This window comes from Mercenaria mercenaria, chromosome 19, assembly GCF_021730395.1.
Source record: "Mercenaria mercenaria strain notata chromosome 19, MADL_Memer_1, whole genome shotgun sequence".
Lineage (NCBI taxonomy): Eukaryota > Metazoa > Mollusca > Bivalvia > Venerida > Veneridae > Mercenaria > Mercenaria mercenaria.
This window is the reverse complement of record NC_069379.1, coordinates 17,613,520-17,641,496: the sequence shown is the minus strand read 5'-3', so window position 1 is coordinate 17,641,496 and position 27,977 is coordinate 17,613,520. Positions and strand designations below refer to the sequence as shown.

Here is a 27,977-nt window from a genome sequence, read left to right as displayed (position 1 = left end):
CACAGAATTATACTCGGAAAATACACTGTTTATTCAAACCGTCGATTGCAAAGCACACATTCTTGACATTGAGAAAAGAGTTTTCAGAGTGCAAACAGAAACCAGTATAAAAAATTACGATTTTGTTCCCGATAAACAACTGCAAAGTTTATTGAGTTCAACTATAAATTTCGGAAAATTGGCTTCTCCAATCAGCACAATGCATACCAATTTTGAACACATCAAACTAGTTGAGGAACCAGTTCGCGTCGTAGCTGAGCAAGAAAGAAAGTATAAAAGCAAGGGTAAACGAAGTAAGAATATAGATCATTATCATTATCGTACTTCTCGGAAGGGGGACAGCACTCCCATTTTTTTATTAGTTTCAATATTTTCACGTTTATAGAGCATCGACAAGTTACATTTTAATACATTGTAATAAACAATTTATTTTTAATCATAGACTATCAATATTTGCTAGTCATTCATACTATTTGAAGAATGAAATTAATTGTAAAATGATGAGATAAAGGCTTGTTTAATAACTGTTCTCTGCTTACATAATACATGTCGTGCTTGTTCCTTCATTAAAGGCAGCATTTAAGCACATACTTCATCAAATCAAAAAAACTATCAGGTACACCTACCCATTGGAGCCAGACCAGAAAGAAAATACCTCTGTACATGTTATACCCTACCCCTAGGTATTCTATAAGAACCATGGTCATGAACGGGAAAATATACTAACCCGTTTCAATCGTACATTTCTCAACTTAAACACGCGGTTCGGTGAATGGGTACCTAGTATATTGAACAAGCGATAATTTATCTTCCATCGTGCACCAGTCACATTGCCTCAATACTCCTTATTGCTGAGATTATCAACATATTTTATGCTTTCGTCAACGTTACAGAAAAAATCTTGCGTGACCTTCCCTAATGAATATCCGGTCTAGAGGTCACGGCAGTGTGCACATGTTTGGCAAAATGTAAACAAACAAAGAACAGAATTAAAAAAGTCACAATTGTATACTAAAACTCGAAATGATGAATGAAATTCATCTTGTATGATTATGATCTTATATTTGAAATCGTACATTAGTCTGTATCTGTTCTGTTTATTTTATTCATTTTGCACATTTATACTACATTTTCACATTTCAGCGAACACGTGTAGTAAAATGACGATTGACATACATTTTCACAACAGCCAATCAGAATGGTTTTGTAATCTAGAACGGAACTTCAACAGGGAAGTTCAAGCAAGTTTTTTGTGTAACGTTGAAATAACTATAAACTACGCGTTGTTTTTATAAGATAAGATGTATTGTAGAAATGTGACCGGTACTCAATGAAAGATAAATTTCCACTTGTTTGATATCCATAGTACACATTTACCAAACTGCGTATTTTAGGTATGAAATGCGCGATTAAAACGGGTTAGTATAATTTTTTCCCGTTCATGACCATGGTTCTTATAGAATACCTAGGGGTAAGGTATAACATGTACAGTGGCATTTTCTTTCTGTTTTGGTGCCAGTACACCTACCTAGCACCGCTGGTTTCCATTTGTCTACGAGTCAGTTTTCGTCATATTTTGGTAAACAGTCATTATTATTTTCATGGGCTAGAGAATAATCTAACATTTACTTAAAAGAAAATGCCTTTACCTTGCAGTAAATCTTCAGTAAACGTACAAAGTAATAGAAATAACATGTATGGCAAGACAGGATATATAACACTTCTTTCAGTTAGGTATCACTTATAACACACATTTTGGAAAGACACTTTGGACATCCCTACCATGTAAGCTAACTGTTTAAACGTACATTTCATTGAAGTTAGACTTTATCTTTTTGAATTATATCTTTTTCAAAAGCTTTAAAGACATACGTTATCAGAGTTTATCTTTACTATTTTCATTAATAAATAACTGCAAAAATTCAAAATTACTTGGATAATGTCAAATTATTTTAATATACCTTATTCTTAAGTCAACAAAGTCCTAAGCTTCGGTACTTATCCTCTTATACGTGACGACTAGGCCATACTCTATTTCCATAGCATAACTTAACATGTATTATTTGATAGAATATTTCTATCAGTCTCTAAAGTCAATCTATGCGACGACAACTTCAGTTTTGACAATGTTTCTTTTTTCTTGCCCACTGGACTGGCGTCTCCGATGATTTTACCCATGGTGGCCAAACCTATCTGGCACCCCCAATGCCAGATGAATGTCGTGCTGTTAGCTACAACTAAGCGAGTCATGCTTTTATAATATATTGTGTATGTAAAAGATCAAGTACATTGAAAGATTTTTTTCACTTCCATATAGTACATTTCTCGATTCAAAAAACGTACTGTTACAGTACGATATGCATACTAAATATAAATTTATATTGTGTCATTTTTTTAGCAGCTGTTAAGCATTGTTATGATACTAACCATTGATAACAATTTGCAGAAATAAAAAAAAACAATGCAGGTAAAAATGTCATTTTCTGTCCGAGTTTATCATCTGTACCAGGAGGGCCTACACATATTTAATTATTACCAATATGTTAAGCACAAAAGATATTGCCCAGTTCACTCACCATGTATTCCTACATCGGCTAATGACGCCATTTATATGCTTATTCTAGTGCTATATCTTCTTCCTTTTCTTCTTCTTCTTCTACGATAAATGCCTCGTTCAATTACTGATACATTTTGGTCATGCAGGGTGATGGGATTAAAAAGAGAAAGACTATCAGGTTTCCCAAGCCACCTAGTACACCCTGACAGTTGGTGATATAAAGATGCTGTTATAGGCAGCTGTTTTGGTACTACTATCAGCAGAACGTATATTTACGTTTTAAGAAACCATTTTGACATGCTTTACTAGATAGTCTGTTTATATAAGGGGACCAAAATAAGTTAAATGTTACTGGCTTTCTAGATCTAGAAACATGCATGTTATGACATTTGGTAACGTTAAAGGGCATCTTCTATTTCTGCTCCCATATTGACAAACTGTTAAGGTTATGTTGCTGTTGAGCTGAGTCTGCCTGTGACTTAATTGTTCTGTAGATAACACAGTCATCTGCATAAACGACACACATTGGAAGATACAGAACCCGGTAGGTCATTTATGTAGAGCAGGAAAAGTAGAGGTTCCAGGACGGGCCCCTGGGGGACGGCTAATATTACAAGAGTCAAGCCAGGTGTTGCCCTATCTACCATCACTATTTGTGTTCTATTTTCTTGTCTGATCCAGGAATGTGCAGAGCCCCTGATAACATAATGGTCCAGTTTTAATAAGAGCCGACCATGGTGATCTACATCAAACGCTCTATGATGGCAACATCAACTTGGCTTCGCTGTATTGATTTAGCTTAGACTTGATTAAAACCGACAAGTGGGGTCTAGCAAGACCGCCGAGAACGAAACTTATGCTAGTTGTCCACCGGGATGCTAAATTTGTCTATGTGATCCCAGATATTACTGACCACATTGTGTTCTAATAGCTTGCAAGCTGTACTTGTCAATGAGACTGGTTTATAATTTGAAGATTGAAACGTCTCACCCTTTTAAAAGATTGGTGTTAGGTAAGCCTCAGACCAATCTGAGGGAACAATACCACTATCAAGAGATTATTAAACAATATCGTAAAGACTGGAGCTATTTCAGTTGCACATTCTTTTAAAATTCTAGGTTTAATTTGGTCTGGACCTCCTGTTTTTAACGGGTTTAAATTTTCAAGCAATTTCTTAACAATAGTTACTTTTATACTGGGCATGCTAGCAAATGGGCTTAGACCAAGATTTTTTATTTGCGCATGCTGCTGTTACTGTGTATGGAAAAGAAATTTACTTTCCATAATTTGTAATTGTGTATAACTGTATATTTGCATTTTGTAGTTAATATTTTTCTTAGAAACAGCTTTATGGTTCATAATTATCTAATTGATGTCTTAACACATGATCATGACCGATATGTATGAGAAATGTTTGTAAAAAATAATGACTTTTTTCCAATTGTCAGATAAAAAAGACATGCACAGACGCATACATTACTCTGAAAATGAAGATGGTAGCCGTGTAGGTTCTAGAGGGAGTTTTCGGTTACAACAGCAAGTAAATACAAAAAAAAATATTACTATCTATTTTCATCAGAGCAGAAAATATTTTTTACAGGAACAGACACTTACATACCAAATTTCCTAGTTTGAATCTATCTAATGTTATATTAATATACAATTGTACATGCATTAATAGTTCGATGCCTTTATTCTTGAGACATAAGTCAAGTTTTGGTAAAATTGGGATTTTAGTGTCATTATGTATATCTCTATGACCTCTATATGATGGATAATATGACAAATACAGTTTCCATGTAGATACAAAAAAAGTACATTTTCATTCTACGCGTTATCCTGGTTTATTTTTTCTGATATTTGACATAAGGGAAATGTGTGCCTATCAATTAACCCTTTGTATACTAGAACAGTTTTACTGTGGGTTGAACACAGTCATCAAATATCCTTCTTCATTTCAGAAGTATCCTGAACTTCAAAACGAAACTGTTGACGAGGACTACAAAGTTTTAAACTTTTAAAGAACAGTTTAGACATTTTCGCTATGTCCGGTAATAGGGTCATGTCTGTGTTTGACAAATTTTCGTTTGATCGAAGTACTGTTCAGCCATATTTGACATGTATCGTGTATGTCTGATTACTTTGCAAGTTCGTTTTGGCTTGTTGGCGTTTTTGGAAAGCATCAGCACGACAAATTGCCCGTACCATAAGTGCCTTATTTATAGTTTTTTGGCGTGTTGGCCCCTTTAGGCGCGCGAGTACATGCCTTATTTTGTCGCCCATAGATAGCAAATGCTTCATATATCATTTCATCATTTCTTTTGTAGCTGATGTAACTATGTTACAAAACATACTATACAACATGTATTTACAAAGCAAATCGCATTTTCGTGCAACGAGTTTATTTCTTTCATATCTTTTGTGTGTATGAAAACGTAGGTCCTGTACTAGTAACTGTAACACTTTATGAAATTTCGAGCGTTTCGCATATTGAAATAAGATACAAACTTAAATAACGAGAATATTTGCTTCTTTCAGTGTGATATTATATAAATATTGCATTCCTGAGAGGGTGATATGAAAAATGCTTACCACGAGATATATGAATATTGACCGAGGCGCCAGCCGAGGTCTATATTCATATTTCGAGAGATGAACATTTTTCATATCACTCTCTCAGGAATGCAATATTTATTTTAATATTATACCGAAAGCTTATAAGGGTCAAAGCATTTACTGGAAAATTAACATAATAATTTATTTAACATTAAAAAGTAATTACTAAACAGATAATGAAGACAGAATTAAAGAGTCTAAATACTTTTTAGCACTCATAATTTGTGGCGACTTTACTGTGTAATAAGACTTTTTTGATAGATTTAGTCGGGACGTTTACATATCGCTGACCCATTTATCTATTCTAATAATTAAACATTGCGTCAATCAGTAAGATTCGAAAAACGCGATAACTTTCTTTTTTTCTAAACGAAACAAGTGTGAGCACGTTTTTATACAAATGTTGCTAAGTTTCGTTACTAAACCGTGTCAGAACAACAGAACATATATACTTAGCTAGAATTTATAAGTGGAATGAAACTACCAATGTGGCTTTTAAATATTTTTATCGTGATAAGAGGTACATATGTACGGTTTGGTTGTGCCTTCTTGCCATAATGGCTAGAAGGCATACACCTTTTATCATATATATTCTCTTAAGGTAGTTCTGCACGTTTGATAAACCGGAAGTGATGGCATAACGTCATTTATCCGGAAAACGTAGAGTAAAGCCTGGATTCGGCGTACGGAAATGAAAATCATTTTATGAATTAATGACAACTTGTGAGTAAACTTATTAAAATGGCACTGTTACTGTATTTCTGAAGTCAAAATATGACACGTTAAATAATTCAAAATTATGTCTTAAAATTAGCGTGAAATATTCGGTTCACTTTAATCATGGTCAAATATAGCAAAAATAAGCACACGGACCTATACATTTTATTTCACCACATTATAGGCCATGTGTTTATTTACAACTGTGAGAAGTTTTATCAAAATCTACATTGTAGAAAAATTTCTATTCGCAAAAATGTTTTGAAAGTTATGATTTTCCCATAGAGTCCGGTTATGAAAAATTGCCTGAAGTCCAAAGTTTTCAAATCAGTCTAGCAAAAAGTCAAGCACATGACCCTATCCTTTTTATTTGCTGAATTTTTCTAGGTCTCTTCTGAAGTTTTGAAAAATTAGAGTTTTATCAAATTCTACATTGTAGAAAAAAATTCGATCCAAACGTGCAGAACTACCTTAATATCTATTTTGGTGTTTTCATTTTAAGTGTAATTGATTTAAGTAAAACACGATCATGCTAGACATATTTCACTTCTTATATGCCCTAAATCTATAGACAAAAATTAGTAGCGACGTCATCACACGTTCACGTCATTTTAGCAACCATATTAGAATACTATTTATAGTTGAGTATATAATAAATAAAATAAAAATTGTTTGTCGTTTACTGAGTTGGCAAATTCACTTCATGTGGTTCATTTCAATGACGCATTATAGACTTATATTGTTCTCTTATGGTCTCTTTTGTATCCAACATTTCAAATTTTGACGGGGAAACAGTCACATAATAATGGAATTGAGCTTCATGGTATTAAAGTTATATTTTTTGGGTTAAACGTACTTGAGCCGCGCCATGAAAAAAGAAACAACAACATAGTGCATTTGCGACTAGCATAGATCCAGTGCATCCGCGCAGTCTGGTCAGGAGCCATGCTGTTCACTTTCAAAGCCTATTGCAGTTAGAGAAACCGTTAGCAAACAGGATGGATCTCCTGACCAGACTGCGCGGATGCGCATGCTGGTCTGGATTCATACTGGTCGCAAAAGCACTGTGTAGGTTTCCTCATGGTGTGGCTCATTTATTCTATATAGTATCGCTTAGCAATTGACTGTTAAACAGTTTTACACATAGTATAGACATATGGATTAAATTGAAAGCTTAACCTTATAGGAGCCCGCCCGCTTAGCTCAGTAGGTAGAGCGTCGGTCTACGGATCGCGGGGTCGCGAGTTCGATCCTCGGGCGGGGCGTGTGTTCTCCGTGACTATTTGATAAACGACATTGTGTCTGAAATCATTAGTCCTCCACCTCTGATTCATGTGGGGAAGTTGGCAGTTACTTGCGGAGAACAGGTTTGTACTGGTACAGAATCCAGGAACACTGGTTAGGTTAACTGCCCGCCGTTACATAACTGAAATACTGTTGAAAAACGGCGTTAAACCCAAAACAAAAAAAACAAATAACCTTATAGGAATTCTCTCCACTGCATACTTTACAATATTGCTACAAGATATGGCGATCTAAAAAGATAATTAGACAAAATAAAACTGTATGATAGAGTTGTTTTGGCATACATATTACTTATTTAAAGTAATGGAAAAGAAGACTAAAAAGGAGAAGTTATAATGTTCAGTAGATGTAGGTTGAGTAATGTAGAAGAATGTGGGGATGGGGGAGGGGGGGGGGACGTCTTGGGGATGGATGCATAAGCGTTTTTTTAGAAAGATTCTTTCGCCTCCGTCAAACCGTTTTAAATTTTCAATGTAGTAGTGGCAGAAGAAATATTCGTTTATTGTCCACATTCATAATGCCATACAGCAGAGAATAGTTATTCGAGTAAAAGGACAAAATCTGCTAACTTCATTTAGGTAGGTTGTCGTAAGGTGTACATTGGAAGAAATAGGAGTAGTTTGTTTCAGACAGCCCGATAAGGTTAGAAATAAGGTTCCGCGTTCCAGCTGATCTTAGAAACATACATGTTGTACAGTTTTCCTCGTGCACACAGTAAGACTATTTAGGTTACGACTGCAAACTTGTGCATGTTAGATTATATGAGCCGCGCCATGAGAAAACCAACATATTGGCTTTGCGACCAGCATCCGCGCAGTCTGGTCAGGATCCATGCTGTTCGCTTTTAAAGCCTATTGTAATTAGAAAAACCGTTAGCGAACAGCATTGATCCTGACCAGACTGCGGGGATGCTCATGCTGGTCTGGATCAATGCTGGTCGCAAAGCCACTATGTTGGTTTTCTCATGGCACAGCTCATACGTTATAAATATCTATATAAAATGATAATAAGTTTCCTTTTTACACATAGATGCACATGCCAAATATCTAGAATAAAGCTTTTGTAAGAACATGAAAATAAAACCTGTGTGTCAGATAAGTGCAATGTTCTAAATTTTGAAACCTTAGACGCTTACTTGAAAATTGAATAACCTGTGTGTCAGATAAGTGCAATATTCTAAATTTTGAAACATTAGACGCTTACTTGAAAATTGAATAAAATCCTACAGGTACGCGTACACGTATACATATAAGTATTAAACGCCAACCGCTCAAACTATAAAAAAAATAGGGATCATGTCTTAAAAGGCAGACCGTTTGGTTTTTCAAAGGATTCCAGTTTTCATATGTTCATATTTCAAATCTATTGCTTTTGTTAATTTGTTTGTTTATTTTTTTTTTTTTTTTTTTTTTTTTTTTTTCATTTCATGACCACTGTGTTGTTTTCTTGTAATACGAGGCTGAGAGATACAGATGATCTGTGAATAAATATATATTTTGTTTCAGTTAAATTATTTCGTTTTTATTACAATAATTGCGCGTCCAGCCATAAAGATTGTTACACGATACAAGTTGTACAATATACAAGAAACTTAAGTCTTTATTTAACGTCAGATATTATATTAAACAAAGAAAAACACCTTAGGTTAAAATTTTTTCCCGACAAACATTGGTAAAGTAATAACAAACTAAAAACAGCTGTAAGCGTAATATCACGCGCATAAAAGGTAAGGGAAGTTACTCTGTTATAGTAGATAAATATTACTGACATGGTTACTCCCCCGCTAAGCAAAAATGGGAAGGGAATAAATAATTATACATATAATAATGTTAGCAGAAAATGATAGAAAGAAACGAAAAAAAAAACAACATTAGGTTAAAGCTTTTTCCCGACAAACATTGGTAAAGTAATAACAAACTAAAAACATTTGTAAGCGTAATACCACGCACATAAAAGATAAGGGAAGTAACCCTGTTATAGTAGCTAAATATTGCTGACATTGTTACTTCCCGCCAAGCAAAAACAGGAAGGGAATAAATATACATATAATAATGTTAACAGAAAATGATAGAAAAAAAGAAACAAAAAATTAGGTTAAAGCTTTTCCCGTCAACATTGGTAAAGTAATAACAAACTAAAAAAGTTTGTAAGCGTAATACCACGCACATAAAAGATAAGGGAAGTAACCCTGTTATAGTAGCTAAATATTGCTGACATTGTTACTTCCCCGCCAAGCAAAAACAGGAAGGGAATAAATATACATATAATAATGTTAACAGAAAATGATAGAAAAAAAGAAACAAAAAATTAGGTTAAAGCTTTTCCCGTCAACATTGGTAAAGTAATAACAAACTAAAAACATTTGTAAGCGTAATACCACGCACATAAAAGATAAGGGAAGTAACCCTGATATAGTAGCTAAATATTGCTGGCATTGTTACTTCCCCACTGAGCAAAAATATACATTTAATATTATGTTAGCAGAAAATCGGAAATGAAAATGTGTTAGTGATTTAAATCTGCTTTCCACACCCTAATTAAATTTCGTTATAGAAAAAAAAATAATTCTACTTGTACGTGGTCAAATAATTCTGGTTTCAATAGTGAAATATTGATAATTGTTAAATTCGGCGTACTTACAAAGATTTCAGTGGTAAACTATTAATCTTCGACGACACTTAATTAGCAGTTATAGGATAACCACTTTTTGGCTTACAGTAACAGAAACAGCAGTAACACTGTTTGCAAACGCTAACGTTTATTAGTCGACGGAGCTTAAAAATGTGCGGTACAGGTTCTCTTTCAGTGAATATATAATTATTAATACAATTCACCATACATCATTTTACAGATAATTACTGTCTTTCAAAGTCATTATGGCCCACGTTTTATCTCTGGTATGATTTAGGTAGTAATTGTTGGCTCTTCATTATGTTCACTAACGGCATTTCTCCCTTGATAGCTACATAAAAAATTGATTGATACACCCTATTCGTTCTCAAAGTATGCGCGTTGCCCTACAAGCATTTAAAGAAATTTAAATAACGTTTAAATTCATGTATAATAATTTGTGTCACATTCCCTTACAGAGTGTCTTTAAGCTGTTGAATATACCCCAACGAATATTTACACTGCATCCAAGGCCGTATATTAAAATATATGCCGTTAAGTACCGAATTTCTTAACCCAGAAGCCTTACTCACACTGGCCATAGCTTTCGCAGAAGCGGTGGTTCCAACGCCGCGGCGGGTGCTAACGGAGTTGGTGTTCACGCTTTGTACCTGAAGACATCACGTTGACGTACAGGAGCATCCACATGTGTATTCTTCCAGCCGCAAACACTTGTTCATGCATTTTCAATTACTTTGTCATTAAATTTCAATTTATCAGAAATGGTAAAATCTTGTACAAAACGACCCCTGAGCACGTTTGCATCAACAAGTAAGACACTGTAAAGCAAAAACATTTTCTCCGTAAACGGTGATTTTTCATTGCAAGCAATCGACCGAAAATCATTCCAACGCAGTGTGCGATGGGTACAGTTGCAACGCATTACGGTGGATCTTGTTTCTTTAATGTTCGTTATGGACTTTAAATTGGAATAAACAGCATTTTCCCAGAATTTTGATTGTGTAGTACGGGTCATGAAATTAACTTATGCACATTATAGATAGCCAACCTCGTAAAAACTGACAAGTTTTAGAATATAAATTTTGAGCATTGATTTAGCACAAATCACACTCCAACAATATCCTTTTATTTTTAGACGTTTACCACAGAATCTCAAAGTGTCAAGGAAAACGTTTAGATTTTTTCATAGTGACAAGATGAGATTATTTGATTGCTCGACGTCCGTCAGTCGTCTGTCCGTCCATCGTCCGTCCACAATTTCTTTTGAACACGATAGAGACCTCTTTTTTTAACAGATTTTAATCCCTGAAGGACCAAATGTTCAGCTTAAGAACATGATAGCAGTGACATTTTACTTTTGTCTTTAACCACACTTGCACACAAATTAAGTCACAATAAGATCTCGGTTGAAAACCATCTAGATTCCATCGTATGTTTAAGTGATACTACCCCTGAAATGGGCAAGTTTTCTATTCTGGTCCTCTCAGGCATATAAGTTTTCATTTATGCTTGGATTTGATACAAACTTGCATATGTGTGTGCCAAATCACATGATCGCGCTACGTCATTTTGAGCTCGAAAGTGAAAGTGGAAACGTAAACAAAAATAATAAATCAGGGCGTAAGTTTTATTATTCAATATATTGTGTTAATATCATGTACATCATTCGAAACCTATTTGAAAGTGCTACCCCCGGTACTAAAATTGTCTCGTCAAAACCTCGTTTTAACGCTATTCCTGTTCAACCACTTTCGACAGTATGCACTCAATGTGCAAGTCAATTGAACAGGAATAGCATTAAAACGAAAAGCATTTGTTGGGGAAATCGTAGTACCGAGGATAGCACTTTCAAATAGGTTTCCAATCATATGCATATAAAAACAATATATAGATTAACAAACTTACGCCCTGATTTTCAATTTTTGTTTACCTTTCTACTTTCACATTCGAGCTCAAAATGACATAGCAGGATCACGTGATTAGGCACACTGTGCATGGAATTTTTACCTTAATAATCTCTAGGTCAAGTTCGAAACTATGTCAAGTGGGGTCAAAAACTAGGTCACCAGGTCAAATCAAAGGAAAAGCCTATTAACGTCATACGTCACATTCATGGCCTTATTTTCAGTAATGTTTATCTTGATGATTCTAAGGCTAAGTTTAACATTGAAAGATGAACGGAGAAACAGAGTACAAACAACAGACAAGCAGAAAGAAATGTTACAATAAATAAAAGACAAAAACTTCATTCTCCTCTGAAAACTGTCACAGCGCCAATCAAACATATTAAGAGACCTTTAACGCCTTGTTCTAGTGCCAAGAGGACGACGAGGAATCAGCTCATTTCAGTTATTTTTATTATAACAGCTGAAGAGAAATTACAGCTGTGAACATACTTAAATATGCTAAAACATGATTAAAATACCTATAAAAATGACAAATGGTTGCAGCATGTACAATGTTTTGGAGAATACTCCCCCGCCCACACCCCAACGCGAACCTGACTTCGATATTATGTGTTCAAAACATAAGAGACAGCAGAAACCCTGTCAGTTTGTATATTAGATAAGTTGGTCTGTTCTATGATTAAAAGTCGCATGTGGTAAGCATTTAAGAAACAATCGTATTGTCAGTTGATATTTTGTATATAATAATGGAAAAGGAAAATAAGGAAACCTGCATGTTTAATATCAAAATCATAATTGAGTGTATTTAGTACGAAAGAACATGGCGTTATTTTTGGCAGTTGATTAGTAAAATAATATGGTTTAAAATAAAGCTTTTCGTGTGTGCATTCAACAGAACGGAAGTGCACATCAATAGTATATTATTACTAAGCATTACGTTTCTGTTGCTGTCTGATGTCAAAGTGATTTCATTGACCTACTCCAATCAAAATCCCAGGAAAATGCTGTTTACTCCAATTTAAAGTCAATAGCTAACATTAAAGAAACAAGATCCACCGTAATGCGTTGCAACTGTACCCATCGCACACTGCGTTGGAATGATTTTTGGTCGATCATTTTGTATGCCTGCAATCAAAAATCACCGATTACAGAGAAAAAGCTTTTGCTTGACAGTGTCAGACTTAAATGTTGATGCAAACGTGCTCAGGGGTCGTTTTGTACAAGATTTTACCTTTTCTGATAGACATTCTACAAAAATGGCAGTGTCTCGTCAAACTGTACAGAAGTGTTTACATTAATGACAAAGAATTGCACTGAACAAGTGTTTGTGGCTGGAAGAATACACATGTGGGCTCCTGTCTCACTGGTTGTTTTCAGTCAAACGTGAAACATTCGTTAGAAAAAGTACCGATGAGTCAGTCGGCCATATTTCTCCACCGCTTCTGCGACGAATTCTCCACCGCCTCGGCGTTGGAACCACCGCTTCTACGAAAGCTATGGCCAGTGTGTTACTGTGCGCAAGGGCAGCCATTTTGTTACTGTTTGCCAGCTACGTGTGCGCTCTTTTGATTCTCATAGTCTACTTTCAATTTCACATTCTAAAATTAGGTTTCGGTACTCCGTTGAAAATGAGCGAATACGTAAAAAACTGGAATTTAGATAAAATAATTGCTATTTGCGTAGACTGAAACCATAAAGAAAAAAAAATATAGACAAATGATAAGATTGCTTGCGATTCTATGGCAAGTAGCTTTAAAGATCAAAAACAGGGGTGAGGTGAAGTAGGTTCAATGTTGCGTTTCTTACGTTGTTTGCATTTACACCCGTAAACACCAGAAATCTGTTACCAGTGCTCGTCCAAGACTCGTTTAGCCGACATTCATAATCGTGGTAATAGAAGTCAGCAGAAAATGTGTCATTCGCAATTGTTTTGATATAAAATGGCCGACTTCTTGTATGAATTGTGCAAGGTCAAACTAACATTTCAGTGTAGTGATTCTTGAATACTGTCACTGAAAATTTCAATACTTAGAGAAAGATGAGTAAATGAAAAGTTTTAGGCCTTTGAGATGTATTTTCTATTTTCTATTGTTCTCATAATTATCTCATTAGTGAGCAGATTATTGTTTCATGGTGATACTTAGAAATGGTGTTTAACTTGATTATTGATTTTTCTGAATATTTTATAGCCACAATAATTATGTTTGCTCTTGTATCTTTTAAATTTTCAAGTTTCTTTTCAAAACAGGGGTTATTTTCTTTTATTTTATTTTATTTTAAAAATGTCAAGATTTATCCACTGTCAATCTTGACAAACTCGAGTTTCTTCGTGATTATGTAGGGCGTTCCTCAATGACAATATATGGGACATTTCTTAACGACTGTGGGAAAGTTCGCGCTTCGTGCATCGCTTTCTCTAACGATATGCAAAGTGCGAGATAACGATGGCAAATGGCGAGATCGCGAAACATTTTAGCAATTTGCGCTTTGCAATCGTGATTTCGCGCATGTGAAAATTCTCGATTTCACGCTTTGTCATCGTGATCTCGCGCTTTGACATCATGATCTCGCGCTTAGACATCATGATCTCGCGTTTTGCCATCATGATTTCGAGCTTTGCCACCATGATGCCGCGCTCCGCGTATCGCCTGCTCATGATGGGGGAAGCGCGAGATCACAAAAAAAATCAGGCTTTAACAATATGATTGGGTACACATTTTACCAACAATGATGAATCATCAAAAAACATATTGTGATTGTTGATATATCTCAACGACACTCTAAAACCATGTTTTACACTGAAATCTTGACTGGATAATTTTTAAGAATGCTGTTTAAGGGCTTCTGAAATATAACACATACAATATAGTTACCTATAAGGCAATTGCAATCTCTAATTATGAAGAAAGAACATAATCTCACTGTGAATTGGTTGTCAGATACTGTAATATCGTAAAATGGCGTTGTCAAACCTTGGCAATACGCGTAGGATTTAACTAGGTGTAATTATTTGATTTCTTTTATATTTTATTTTCTACAACATTTGGACCATGGAATAATTGATAATTTCATACATTTAAGTCTTTATAAGATATATCTTTGATATCTGAAAATAACGTAATAAATTACGTCTGCAGTGTTATACAAATTGTCGTATTCAAAAGCTTTTAGTTTTAGCCTTGAAAATGTCTCCTTGCCGATTTCTCAACTAACAGTTTGTCAAGTTTTGACATTATACTATAATTTATTACAGAAATTTGAATCGTTAAACCATTAGCACAGACGGCGTATGAATGTAAAATTTTACATGGACAGGATCATTACAAAATAAGCATTCAAAAAGTAGGATAATGACTGTACCTAAATTGTCATAAAACTACAAAAACAATTTTTGGTGAATTTCAATGCACGTTAAATCGACTAATTGTATAAAACAGTTTGCTATCACTTCAGAGAAAGAATATGAAGTAAGCAGTGATTGCGTATGAAGCAATATTCGTTGCATGATATATACTTCTTGTTGCAGCCAAATGAATTAGCCAGTTTTTAATGCGACCTAACCAAGCAATAAACTGACCGCTTAAAGTTGATAACACCATTTTAAAGTGATTGATATGCTTTGTTAGTATTTACATTTTATTGGAAGCTTAACATGATTTATATAATATGTGTTAGTCTGATGACAGGTAAAATTATAACGAAAAAACTCGATCACTGACTTTGTCCAGAAATTGTACATTGTCGGCCCCAAAAGTACATGTTTTCTTTTTTTTTTTTTTGCTTGAAGAATGATCTACATATAACTCCCACAGTTTCATGGATAAACAAACAATACTGGTTTGGTAAAATAAAATAAAATCATTGCTAAAATCTCCAATTTGTTTATAACCGTCAATGAAAGAAGATTCGGTGTGATATTCTGACTGTATGCATGGTTGCTTACAGTTCTGTACAAATATTTGCGACTTTCGTTAAAGAGACTGTATGCCTGTTAGCTACGGAATTCCGTTAGTGCCATCGCCTTTGAATGTGTTGATCTGAAACGCGATACTCGATACTATGATGATGAAAACGCGAAATCACGAAACTGCGATAACGAAAACGCGACAACATGATGATGACAACGCGATACTACGATAACGAAAACACGATAATACGATAGTACGATGGCAAAATCGCGATAATACGATGATGATAATGCGATATACTATCGCGTTTTCACCATCGTTTTGTCGCGTTTTCGCCATCGTACTATCGCATTATCGCGTTTTCGTTATCGTAGTATCGTGATTTAGCAATTTAATTATCGTACTCGTTATCACCATCGTACTGTCGCATTATCACTATCGTACTGTCGCGTTATCACCATTTTACTGTTGCGTTATCATTACCGTACCTTCGCCTTCCGGTGCTCATGTGCATGCTTTCCCCATGCTCCAGTAGTATTTCTTCATAATTATAACCCGTAAACGAAGTGTGAAGAATGGTGGTATATATGAGTAACCATTCGGTCTGTCTGTTCGGTATGTTTGTATGTGTGTCCTCATAAATTTGGACGTGCAACTACTTGAACACTATTACACATACCTCTCTCAAACTTTACACACAAACATCGGCAATATGTAGTTAATGTACTAAATTAGTATAGGTCTCCAAGTGAGGCATCGTTGGTCTGATCGTTTCAAATACTTGCCCTTTACCGTTTCGAGTTTGAGCATCTCTCAGTGTATCGATTTTTGTAATGTTAATAAGATCTTGTAAAATCCGGAAGTTCTTTACATCTTTTTCAGCGTCTTCTTAAATACGCGCAATTACTGTGAAATCATTTTTATTCGCGTAGGACGAATTTTCGCGCTAGGACCGATGCGCGAATTTAAGACCGCGCTATTATTATTTTTTAATTATAATTTTTCGTTACTAAACTTGAAAATGCGCGAATTAAAGCCTGCGCGAAACAGTCCTTTTTCACGTTTGCGCAAAATTCCATGTCAGCGAATTTAAATGATTTCACAGTAGTTGAAAAGCATCCCTATATGATTAGACTATGTATAAGTACGCTGTTACAAAAGCAAAAGGCAAATAATTTAGTATTCTACATGTAACACAGAAACTTTTCCTTAATGATTTACACCGTTTATTAAATATTAATACTTGAACAGGAAAAAATAAATTTCAGGAGAGTTGTGCAAGATGTTACATGTCCCAATTCCTTGCATGTCATATGCTCCGCGACCATGTTCGCTTAAAGGCACTGGCCTCCAGATTTTGTTTAAAAATGATCTTTCCTTAAAGTTCTAAGTTTAGTCATATCATGAACAGTAGAACGTGAAACTACCCTAGAAATGCCAAATCGAAAATGAAAAACATGGTCCTGTCGGGAAGCGAACCCTGACCCTCTCGGCAATAAAAAAAACGTTTCCAGCGTTCTTGACTAAAACACCGAGGAGGAACATCTACTTCATTATCGTGAAAATAAATTACATGAGCCACGCCATGAGAAAACCAACATAGTGGGTTTGCGACCAGCATGGATCCAGACCAGCCTGTGCATCCGCGCAGTCTGGTCAGGATCCATGCTGTTCGCTTTTAAAGCCTATTGCAATTAGAGAAACCGTTAGCGAACTGCATGGATCCTGACCAGACTGCGTAAACCCACTATATTGGTTTTCCCATGGCACGGCTCAATTATAAAGATTTAAAATTAAAATGCAGTTAACTTCTGGTAACCCTTTACAAACGTTTTCTTTTTTTAATTTTGAATGGATAAAGTAGTAAACAAATCATTCTGATGTGTTTCCATTACATAAACTCTGTCAGCAACTAAGTTTCAAGGCGGTTTTTAATATTATAATTTCCTAATCTCTATTTTTTTTTCTTTTTGGTATGATATGATCTGGAGGTCGGTGTCTTTAACAATATATTTACTTATATATCACAATTGTAAAGACAACTCTAAATATGGTAGAAAACGTGGTAAAATGATCATTGTTGACTTCTTATTGGTTTATCTTTATTGTGAGGAAAATAATTATATCTATTCAGAGCTCTTCACCGCATGTGATATTCAATCAGCCCATTCATTTGTTTATTTGGGAGTTCTGAAATCATTACAAAGGTTAATGCAGATCAATACTTGTTTAAACAAATTTGAAGTTGAAATATAATAACACAAATTGCCCGGTTTTTCTTTTTTTTCTTCTTCTTCTTCTTTTTCTTCTTCTTCTTCTTCTTCTTTTCATCTGGACCCAGTCTTATGAAATCTTAACAGAAGATTTAACTAACCGCCGATTAACAATTAGGGTTATACATGTACTTCCGAGTCTGTTATTATTCTTATTGGATGCATGCTTTGCTTCCAAAGGATCTTTTTACAGATTTTATTCATTTTAGCCGACTAAGTAAAACAAATGTATGAGTTAAGAAATAAAAATTTAAAAGGCGATTTGTTCAACAGTCGGCTAAAGTTTCGAACAACTGGACCCTGAATGTCAGATCTAGTTAAAGGGACTGGACTCCAGATTTTGGCTAAAAATGGCCTTTCTTTAACATTGAAGTCTGGTCATATTATGATCACTAAAGCCTTAAAGAACTCCTACTCAAGAAAAGCAAACATGTTCGAGCCGAAAGTTAGGTCCGGATTGCCTCGGCTGTACAAACTTTCCCGCCTTGATCAATACACATTCGTACTAAACGACCCTTAAAGGTGGTCAATCACATTTAAACAACATTTAATGACATTTTTTTACTTTTTGTATATTCTGGTAGAGAATTATTTTAGGAACAAAAAGACCGATTACATAGAGTTAGATTCCTATTTGAAATGTATATTTTATTATTTTTATAAAATTTTGTAATTACTCCCCTTTAATATGAAAGTGTATAAAAAGCTGGGTATTTCCTTTTTATTTCGATACAATGTCTAGTTTTACATTTGCATTTGATAGACATATCAATTATTGAACAATCTGAACCAAAATGCAAGTTTAAAAGCTGTGTGTAGCTTCTGAATTCATTTATTTCCAATCTATCTTGGTTGCGCAACCAAGACAGGCAAAGGGAGGTAATAATAATTTTTCAAACTTGCGTTTCTAATGAATTCCGTCTAGATACATAATTTTTAATGCAAATATTTTACAAATATATTACAATATGTCTAATATTTATACATTTCCTTAGGCAAAGTATGTTTATCAAATTTATACTTATGATAAAATAACTCTATCTTGGTTGGGCAACCAGGATAGGAAAATGAAATTTTAAAAATACCTCCAGTGAAAATCTAATTTGTATTAAGTGTTAAGTGAACATAAATGAGTGTAAATGATCAGATGCTGAAGTTTCGAACAAATCCGTTACATGGCCAAAATCTGATTATCCACCTTTAAATAAAATACTTAATTATAAAGGCAGTTTACCTCCGGTACCCCATTATTTATAAACGCTTTCCAATTATGAATGGAAAAAATAGTGAAACTAATTCATTCTTATGTGTGCATAACATTATAATCTGTCATGCAGTAAATGATTTGAATGTCAATGCTATTAATTTCAAACACAGTACAATGAAGTTATTAAAATTTAGTGCAATCATTGCGCATCTCACATGCTATGCTACTCGGATTTACAGTTAAACCTGCCTTAGTGCCCATAAAATGTCGCCGTGGTCATACAAAATGTGAGAAAGATTTCTAGATCTATCATTTGACTACGAGGATCAAAAAAATAATATTAAACAGAATTGAGCAGCACCATGAGAAAACCAACATAGTGCGTTTGCTAACGATTTCTCTAATTGCTATAGGTTTTAAAAGCGAACAGCATGGATCCTGACCAGACTGCGCGGATGCGCAGGCTGGTCTGCATCCATGCTGTTCGCAAACGCACTATGTTGGTTTTCTCATGGCGCGGCTCATTTTAACTTGTCTGCAGCAGTGACCTGCCTTAGACAGACATATTATACAGTTCCCTACCTAGGCTGCTTCATACAGGTTAGACGGTACAACTACGACTCTCTTATTCAGTAAAGGTTATCTGAAGACATAAATATATTATATATATTATATACAATATATAATATATTTTTTGTTATACATTAAAATACAAGAGGGGCCTCCGTGGCCAGGTGGTTAAGGTCGCTGACTTGAAAACACTTTCCCCAAATCGATGCGAGTTCGAGTCTCACTCGGGGCTTAGAATTCTTCATGTGAAGAAGCTATCCAGCTGGCTTACGGAAGGTCGGTGGTTCTACCCGGGTACCCTCTCGTGATGAAATAATGCACGGAGGGGCACCTGGGGGTCTTCCTCAACCATCTTAGCTGGAAAGTCGCCATATTACCTAAATTTGTGTCGGTGCGACGTTAAACACAACAAAATAAAATATATAATTAAAATTCAAAACAAACAACTGAACGCCCAATTCAATATTTAGCGTTCCTATGTCTAATATTCAAGCGAAAGAACCCCTACTGTTTAACAGATAATTTGGATACATTGCGTTGTGCGTGCGTCTAAGATCATTCAAATAAAAATTTTGATATAAATATCAACTAGTATAATATTCTTTATTGATATCATGAAAATCGCAGCAGGTCAATGGTGCAAGCAATTGAATATCATTGTGTTAATCGTAAACTATATATAATCCTGTAAGAAACGCATTCACAATCTGAACTTACTGTACGATTCACCATTTCTGTAACAAGAATTGCCAAAATTTTTCTTCAGTACTTCATGATTTAAACTATCACAATGCTTTAATTTACGTAGCTGTCACATTTGTTGCTATAAACATAAAATCTGTCTATGTTTAATTAAATTCGATTTTTCTATCATTGTTTTCTCAAATAATTGCTGACTGTGAGTTTCAAATACGGATAATTACTGCCCTTTATGGCTGTGTATGTGAAAGTAGTGCTTTTCAACTACGTAATTATGCACGTCATAAATGCACTGGTGCTTTATGTGTTTTGAGGTAGTACCCGAAATGACAATCGATAATTTCCGTTCGTTTCCGTTCGTTTTCGTGTTCTCATTACGCGATTTCGGTTTTCTTTGGTCGTTATGCAAAACTGCTTTTGATTATAACACACCAAATAGCTGTTCTTCTTTATTCTTTATAAAATTGGCCTATTTTAAATGGCCGCAACATCATGGCCAGTTATAAATGTCTGTAAATTACATTTTCTTGAAGCGTATTGTCCTTGCTAAATAAAAAATCAAAAGAAAATTGAGGGTCATGTTTAATAGCAAGAAAAATAATTTCAGTCAAACACAAAAAGTACAAAATTAGCTTAAAAATTGACCCCTATTTATAGTGGTGGTGTATGATCTAAGTTTTCATAAGAAATTCTGTCATGTTGTTATTTCTTTATGAAAATGCTACTACATGTCAAGCATAGATCTGTCATGTGATTGTAGCAAAAAGAAAAATGCAAAGAAAATAAGGAAAATAGCTTTAAAAATCAAAAAAAAAAAAGAGGACTATTTGTATCCGCTATTATGCGACTACCCCTTTTTCACGCCGTTTTTCTATTTAGTGTCTGTATACCTTTTCTGTTATTGCAGAAAAATGCCGAAATCGCAAACGAAGGTAACACCGAAAAAAAAGTTTCATTTCTTATATTTACATTATATTTCTTTCCATTTAAAATTATATAACAGTATGAATTGCATATAGTTTGTAGCATGTAACATTAATATGTTATGAACGTCAGAAATTTCAATGGAAATGAATAGGGCGAATGTAAATATTTATTCAAAACCAATACAATTGACACTATAGCTTTATACATAATCGAGTCTAAATATTAAAATTAACGCGTTAAACTTTATTTTAGACTACTTAGCTTTTTTTATCAATATTATTGATGACGGATAATTATATCAGATGTAAAGAAGAGTTTTTATCTGTATTTGACAAACTTCTTGTCATAGAATTTTCATGAAAGCAAAATAATATGATTCAAAATTACGAATAGATACTTATTAAGATAGATAAAAAAGATTTGGACCATAATTCTGTATTATTTATTAATATTAAAGTAGGTTAAACTCCTCGTGCAAATAACCAGTAGGCTGTGGTGGTCTTTTTTTTCAAAGTGGTCGATTATTGGCCTAATAAGTAATTGTTTGTTTGTCTAGTCTAGTTTTTTCAAGGTATATTATTATTCAGTCCAAAGGTATCTAGTAATAAAAAATAATCTCGTTGGAAATAATGTAGGCAATGAGAGTCTTATTGATGTCAAGCCTGGTGCATATATTTAATTCCTCATGAAGTAGTTTAATTCTTAACTTATCATGCCTGACAAACGATTTCCTTGCGACATTAATCATGATAAACCTGCATACCGTGCAGTTTGATCAAAATCTGCACTGTTCGCCATTCAACCAGAAACGTTTTAGTAAGTACCCCTTTTTACAATTTGTGGTACTCAGTGTCCAAACTGAAAGATGCACAAGCTCATTACAGAAATTTAACATTGAAAGGCTTATTAACTCCGCAATATTCAGTCCTACATAAAGAAGTCATTTGATCGAATACCACCTTTGTTGTTCTAACATACGTTTGTTTTTGTTTTGTTTTTACGTTAAGAAAAATAAAAAATAAATAAATAGATAAAAAAAGTTCTCTTACAATACGCCTAGTCACAGTAATAATGCCATAGATCATGGATTGGTCGTTGTAATCTAATTTTCTTATTCTCGTGTGGGTCCGGCGCGGAATTTAATGCAAATTATAGGCAGCTCTATTATTCTAAAAAGGCAGGTAGAAAATTACAGTTTCAGCAATGCTCGTTATCAAATTAGTCTGCATTTTAAATCATAAATCTGCAGATGAATTGTGTGGTTTTAAAAAAAACACCGTAAGTTCCCGTTTACAGGACAAAAGTATACGGCCAATTTTCGCGCTTTCATGTTTTCTACAGGGACTATTACTGTACTCCATATCAGACACCGATTTTTTAAATATTCGTTTACTGTACTTAATTGCAGACAACGGTTTAGTAAGGGCGTATTTTGTTTACTTCTTCCTCTTTCAAACTCTGTACAAATGAACCGCGCCATGAGAAAACCAACAATGTGCATTTGCGACCAGCATGGATCCAGACCAGCTGCGCATCCGCAGTTTCTCTAATTGCAACAGGATTTGAAAGCGAACAGCATGGATCCTGACCAGACTGCGCGGATGCGCAGATTAGTCTGGGTCCATGCTATTTGCAAATGCACTATGTTGGTTTTCTCATGGCGCGGCTCAAATATGATTTCAAATCACACATGTAGTTTGGCTTACTTATTTTAACATACTTTTTTCCCAACGCAGCGATTCATTGAGATGTCAAAACGACAAAATGAGTCCATATTTCTGCTTCCCCGCTGATAATTTGTAGTTTTTTTATAAACATTCTGAAATTATTTGGCCCCGAGTACTTCTATTGCATTTTTTGAAAACACATTTTGTAAATTTTTGTTTGCAGGAGATAGGTCCCATGTAACGGGCTTTGTTGAGCCCAGCTATATATAGGGCCGGCAGGATCGTACTTGGGCACATACTGATCTTCACTTGTTTGCAAATAGTAGTAAACTCGTTCAAAAGAGGATTACGAAAAGGTAAGATACTAATTACATACTTTATTTATTTATTTATTTATTTATTTATTTATTTCTAAATATCAACCGTATAATTCACAGATTAGACAGAAGTTACCATTTTTTACAGGATAATTACATTTAAGGATGTTGCGAAAAGAGCACAAGCTGTTTATATATCAACTCATATTTTCATTTAAAAAAATGTATCAAATAACTAAATGTGTAAGGAATTGTAAAGCTGTTCGCTTTCAAAGCCTATTGCAATTAGAGAAACTGTTAGCAAACAGCATGGATTCTGACCAGACTGCGCTGAAGCGCTGCCTGGTCTGGATCCATGCCGGTCGCAAACGCACTATGATGGTTTTCTCATGGCGCGGCTCAATTATAACTTAATTTCACTGTAAAGCATTAGCTGCCTGGTCACCGTTCCATTTTATGAGATGTCCTAAAAATCAAAATGATGGCAATGGAACTTCATCAGCTGGTGGTTACTTTAGCTATGCGTCTGTCTATAAAAGGGAACCGTTGTAGTCCGCAAACATTGATCAAATTTATTTAAACAACTAAAGAATGCAACGACAGTACACATTACTGTTTTCCTGTGCAAAACTAGTGAGGAATAATTCGTTGTTACATATAATTAGGATAGTACAATAGTCTAGATATCTAGGCATGTTGATTGTGTTAACATAAGCATTTCGTTAAATTAAACTCTTGTAGCAATAGTTCATCTGGCCATGCCATGCTTATTGGAATCTTTTCTTACACATAATCAAACATTTCAACTTTGGAACAAAACCATCCGCTGTACAGGAGAAAAGACATGAAAAAACGTTTTATCTTCTTACAATGCGGCAAAATGTACATGTTTTAGACGCAGCTGTTCTTGCAATGGTCTATAAAAAATATGTGCTCTTTTGGGTTGTTATTATAAGCAAACGTAATATCACGATTTTGAGACAATTTACTTAAGATGGGTTATTTAGAACGCTTTCTATTCCCCAAATGCATAATGTTTTAGAGCCAGAAGCTTAGGATACCATACTTAGGATTAAAAACAAGTTTTCAATGCGTAGGCTGGTCGGGATCCATGCTGGTCACAAACGCACCATGCTGGTTTTCTCATGGTGCGGCCCATAATATGAAATTTCAATCAAAAATTCCGCCAGAAGGATCAGTACTGCACGTTTTGACGTTTTTGCAATGCCATTCTGGGAAGCTGTGTTGTATATGTTCTAGAAGTAAAACATTCTAAACGCATGAATGGCAAAAGTTACATTTGTATTCAGCAAGAGCAGAAATAGTTGGTCTTGCATTTGTTAAAAATGACATTTTCAAAACATATGCGGCCAGATTCTATCAGTCTTTCCTTACCATGCTGGACATGATTGGTTCTGCCTTTGCGACCAGTGTAGATCTTGATCAGCCTTCACCTCCGTGCAGTCTTATCATGATCTGTACACTGTTCGCCATTCATCAATGCAGTATATACATATACATAATATTATATTTTTTTGGGTTAACACTCCTTTCAACAGTTATTAGGAAACTGATAAGTTCATTATAGAAAAGCAGGGTAAGGGTTAAAGATATTCAATGCCTTCCACTAAAATATTGTATCTATACATATTTACATGTATTTCAAATGTAGAAAATCCGCGTTATATTTATGCAATTTTATTAGATACATGAATAATTTGCATAAGTAGTCAGTTGTTAAATTTCAGTGGTAGTGCATGTATAGCAACATTTGCAACCGGTCATTATACTATTATCCAATTAAGATTTGTTTAAATGGCTATGTCCTCCATATCGGAAACATGTTGAGCATATTGATTGCTAAGATTGAAGGATAAAGACCGAGGTGATTCGACTTTAGTCATAACTTTTTTTCTATTGATTCAACCAAATGTATCAAGTTTATTTCGCAAACATAGACATCAAGACTCAAAATAATAAATGAAGAAAGATTTTTGATAAAATAATATGTCGATGATGTTTTCTTTTCAGATTCACAATGCGTCTGATAATAACAATGTCAGTTGCCATGCTATTGGCTGTAGCTGTTACAGAGGCCTTACCACCTCAAAAATCTGCATCAGGCGATGGAGGCAATCAGGAGAACGAGGTTAAATCTCAATCTAAAGACAGCACCGTTCAGAGCGAAAATTCAGCAAGCAAAGATGCGTCTGCCTGCGGGGAACAGACAGCAGACTACACAGGAGAAGTTAGTTGGGAGGTTACAGTCGACGCTAAAACGGCTAAAACGATTCTGAATGTAATAAAGAAGGGAAAAGGAAACGCGGCTGGTGGCAAAGCAGCTGGAAAGAAAAACGTGGCGATCACATTCCAGACAAGTGTCGGCTACGACAAAAAGGATCTGTTTGCTATCTTTGACAAAGACCAGTCTGCCTGTTCTGCAAAGTCAGGCAGTGACGATACAAAAGAAAGCGCAGCTACGGATAGCGCCAAAGAAAACAGCCAAAACAGCGATGCTGATAGCGCCAGTGGAAGCAAAAGTGCTGAGAGTGGCGGCTCTCAAGACAGTGATGACGACGGAAACACGGAGGCGAGCAAAAAGTGATGATAGAACGGATATATCAACAACATCATCCTAACCCTGACGAATTAGACAGTGGCTTGAATTAATCCAATAACAATTACTCCGTCAATTACACGTTCTATTTAAATTTCCAACAACGTCCGGCTTCTTGTAACGCAAATGATAAAATGGATGAACGCTCAGACTTCGACCTTCAGAAAGAAAAAAGAATTTTAACATAAAAAGACTAAAGATACTATCAATAGGTGTATCATTATTAAACTTTATTGGATGTATTTTGTTTAAAAGTTAAAACACCTAAATATAATTCACTGTGTTTATGTTTCTTTTTATATTACATTTTTCTCCTGTTCTATGTAAATTCTGGATTTATTTTTATTTTTGTTTTCTCTTTTTTTTTCTTTTGTTTGTTTTTTTTCACTCGTTCTGATTTTAAACTTATCATGTACTATAGTTATCAGTTTTTAATGCGACACTTCTTCATTTGAATATAACAATTCATTGTAGACAGCCACATGCTGGAAATATTTTTAAAAAGCATTTTGTTTTATTGAAAATGTTTGAATATTGGCTAAACTTAACATGGAAAAACTGTGCTACTTTTGGGCGTACAAATCAAAAAGAGAAAATACCCAGAGATCCTTATGACAATAATAATAAATAAGAGAAAGAATATTATACAGCTTTAAACGAAAGTTCATTCCAGTCTCAGTATAAATAGACAGTAAACAAAGTTATGGCAATTTGAACATAATCATATTCACCATTTTTAAGTTTTAATATTTATGCGTTCTAGTACGTACCAAGGTCTTACACGCGCCAAAAAAAAAAAAACAAAAAAAAAAACAAACAAACAAAACAGCGTCACATGAATGATTCTTTAAGCTATTAATAGGTCTTTCAGATATTATCAACATTTTATATAAGACATGAATAATATGTATATATTTCTTGTATGTTGATTTTTCTCTCTTTTATAATTGCGCTGTAACTGAGTGCGATTTACATTCTGAAACCAATTTGCATATGAACTACACTTATACGTCCAAATAGTATTTCACTGGTAGATATTTTTTGTTATACATATATCCTTAATATTTTACTAAACTTAACAGCAGAAGTAATATATAACCTGACTAGTTTACAGTATTTTATAATTTTCATTAAGAAATATTAGATCAGCTGTATGGTGTCGCTACAATAGATGTGAGTTGACTTTCTATTTCTCTGATTTCCTTTGAAGCATGTAACTTTCTCCTGGAATAAAAAATTCTCTTAAATTTTACAGTGTTGTTATTTATAGCCATATAACCCCACAACGCGTAACACAAACAATCTCTTAAACACTAAAAAAACATCAACTTCAGGTATAAAAGCAACGTAAACGCTCAAAAAGAAACCATTTAAGGTAGTCGACGGTTTAGACAATCGGCAATTCCGTTTGAAAGCTAAAGCACCAACAACTTCTTATGTTTGTAACTGTTTCTATTTCTTTATGCAGATAGACCAGTTTCACTCTAAGCACCCGATAAATAAACTCTCAGTAATACTTATGTCATCCAACACAATGATGCCAACAAACATGTCTAATTGACATTGTTAAACGCGCTTCTTTGATACTAACGTTATGCGGGATCCGGACATTTGCCCCCCAGGACATTTGCCCCCCAATGAAAAACTGGACTGCTGGACATTTGTCCACCAGTTGAAATGGTAGATAGGACATTTGCCCCCCAAATTTTATTTCTGAAACGGACATTCCCCCCCCCCCCCCCCCCCCAATATTTTTGTCCCCTAGTGATTTTTTAGGAACTTGGTACAAGACATTCATCATATTTTAGGGGACAATGTCTTTGTTTTATACAATTTTGTAGTAGATAATTGCCAAATTAACAAGTTTGAGTGTTAAAAACATTGCACTAATTAAGAAATTATAACGCTGCTATGAGCACTTTTATTACTCAATAATATGCTATTATTTACCTTAACACCTGAAAGTAATTAACATATTTATCAAATTATTATCAATAAAACAGTTTTTTTTACTGAAAATTGCCTTTTAGAGTAATTTTGATAATAAAACAACAAAAAA

At 34.6% G+C, this 27,977-nt stretch overlaps 1 protein-coding gene across 1 annotated transcript; it reads left to right on the top strand.

The window, feature by feature from the left end:
- The first annotated feature begins 172 nt into the window (after window positions 1–172).
- Window positions 173–26,744, top strand: LOC123541881 (uncharacterized). Its single transcript, XM_045327502.2, has 3 exons — window positions 173–293; window positions 23,208–23,340; window positions 25,333–26,744. Exon 3 carries the CDS (start codon window positions 25,340–25,342, stop codon window positions 25,904–25,906), a length of 567 nt encoding a protein of 188 aa, XP_045183437.2. The 5' UTR covers window positions 173–293; window positions 23,208–23,340; window positions 25,333–25,339; the 3' UTR covers window positions 25,907–26,744.
- Window positions 26,745–27,977: the final 1,233 nt, after the last annotated feature.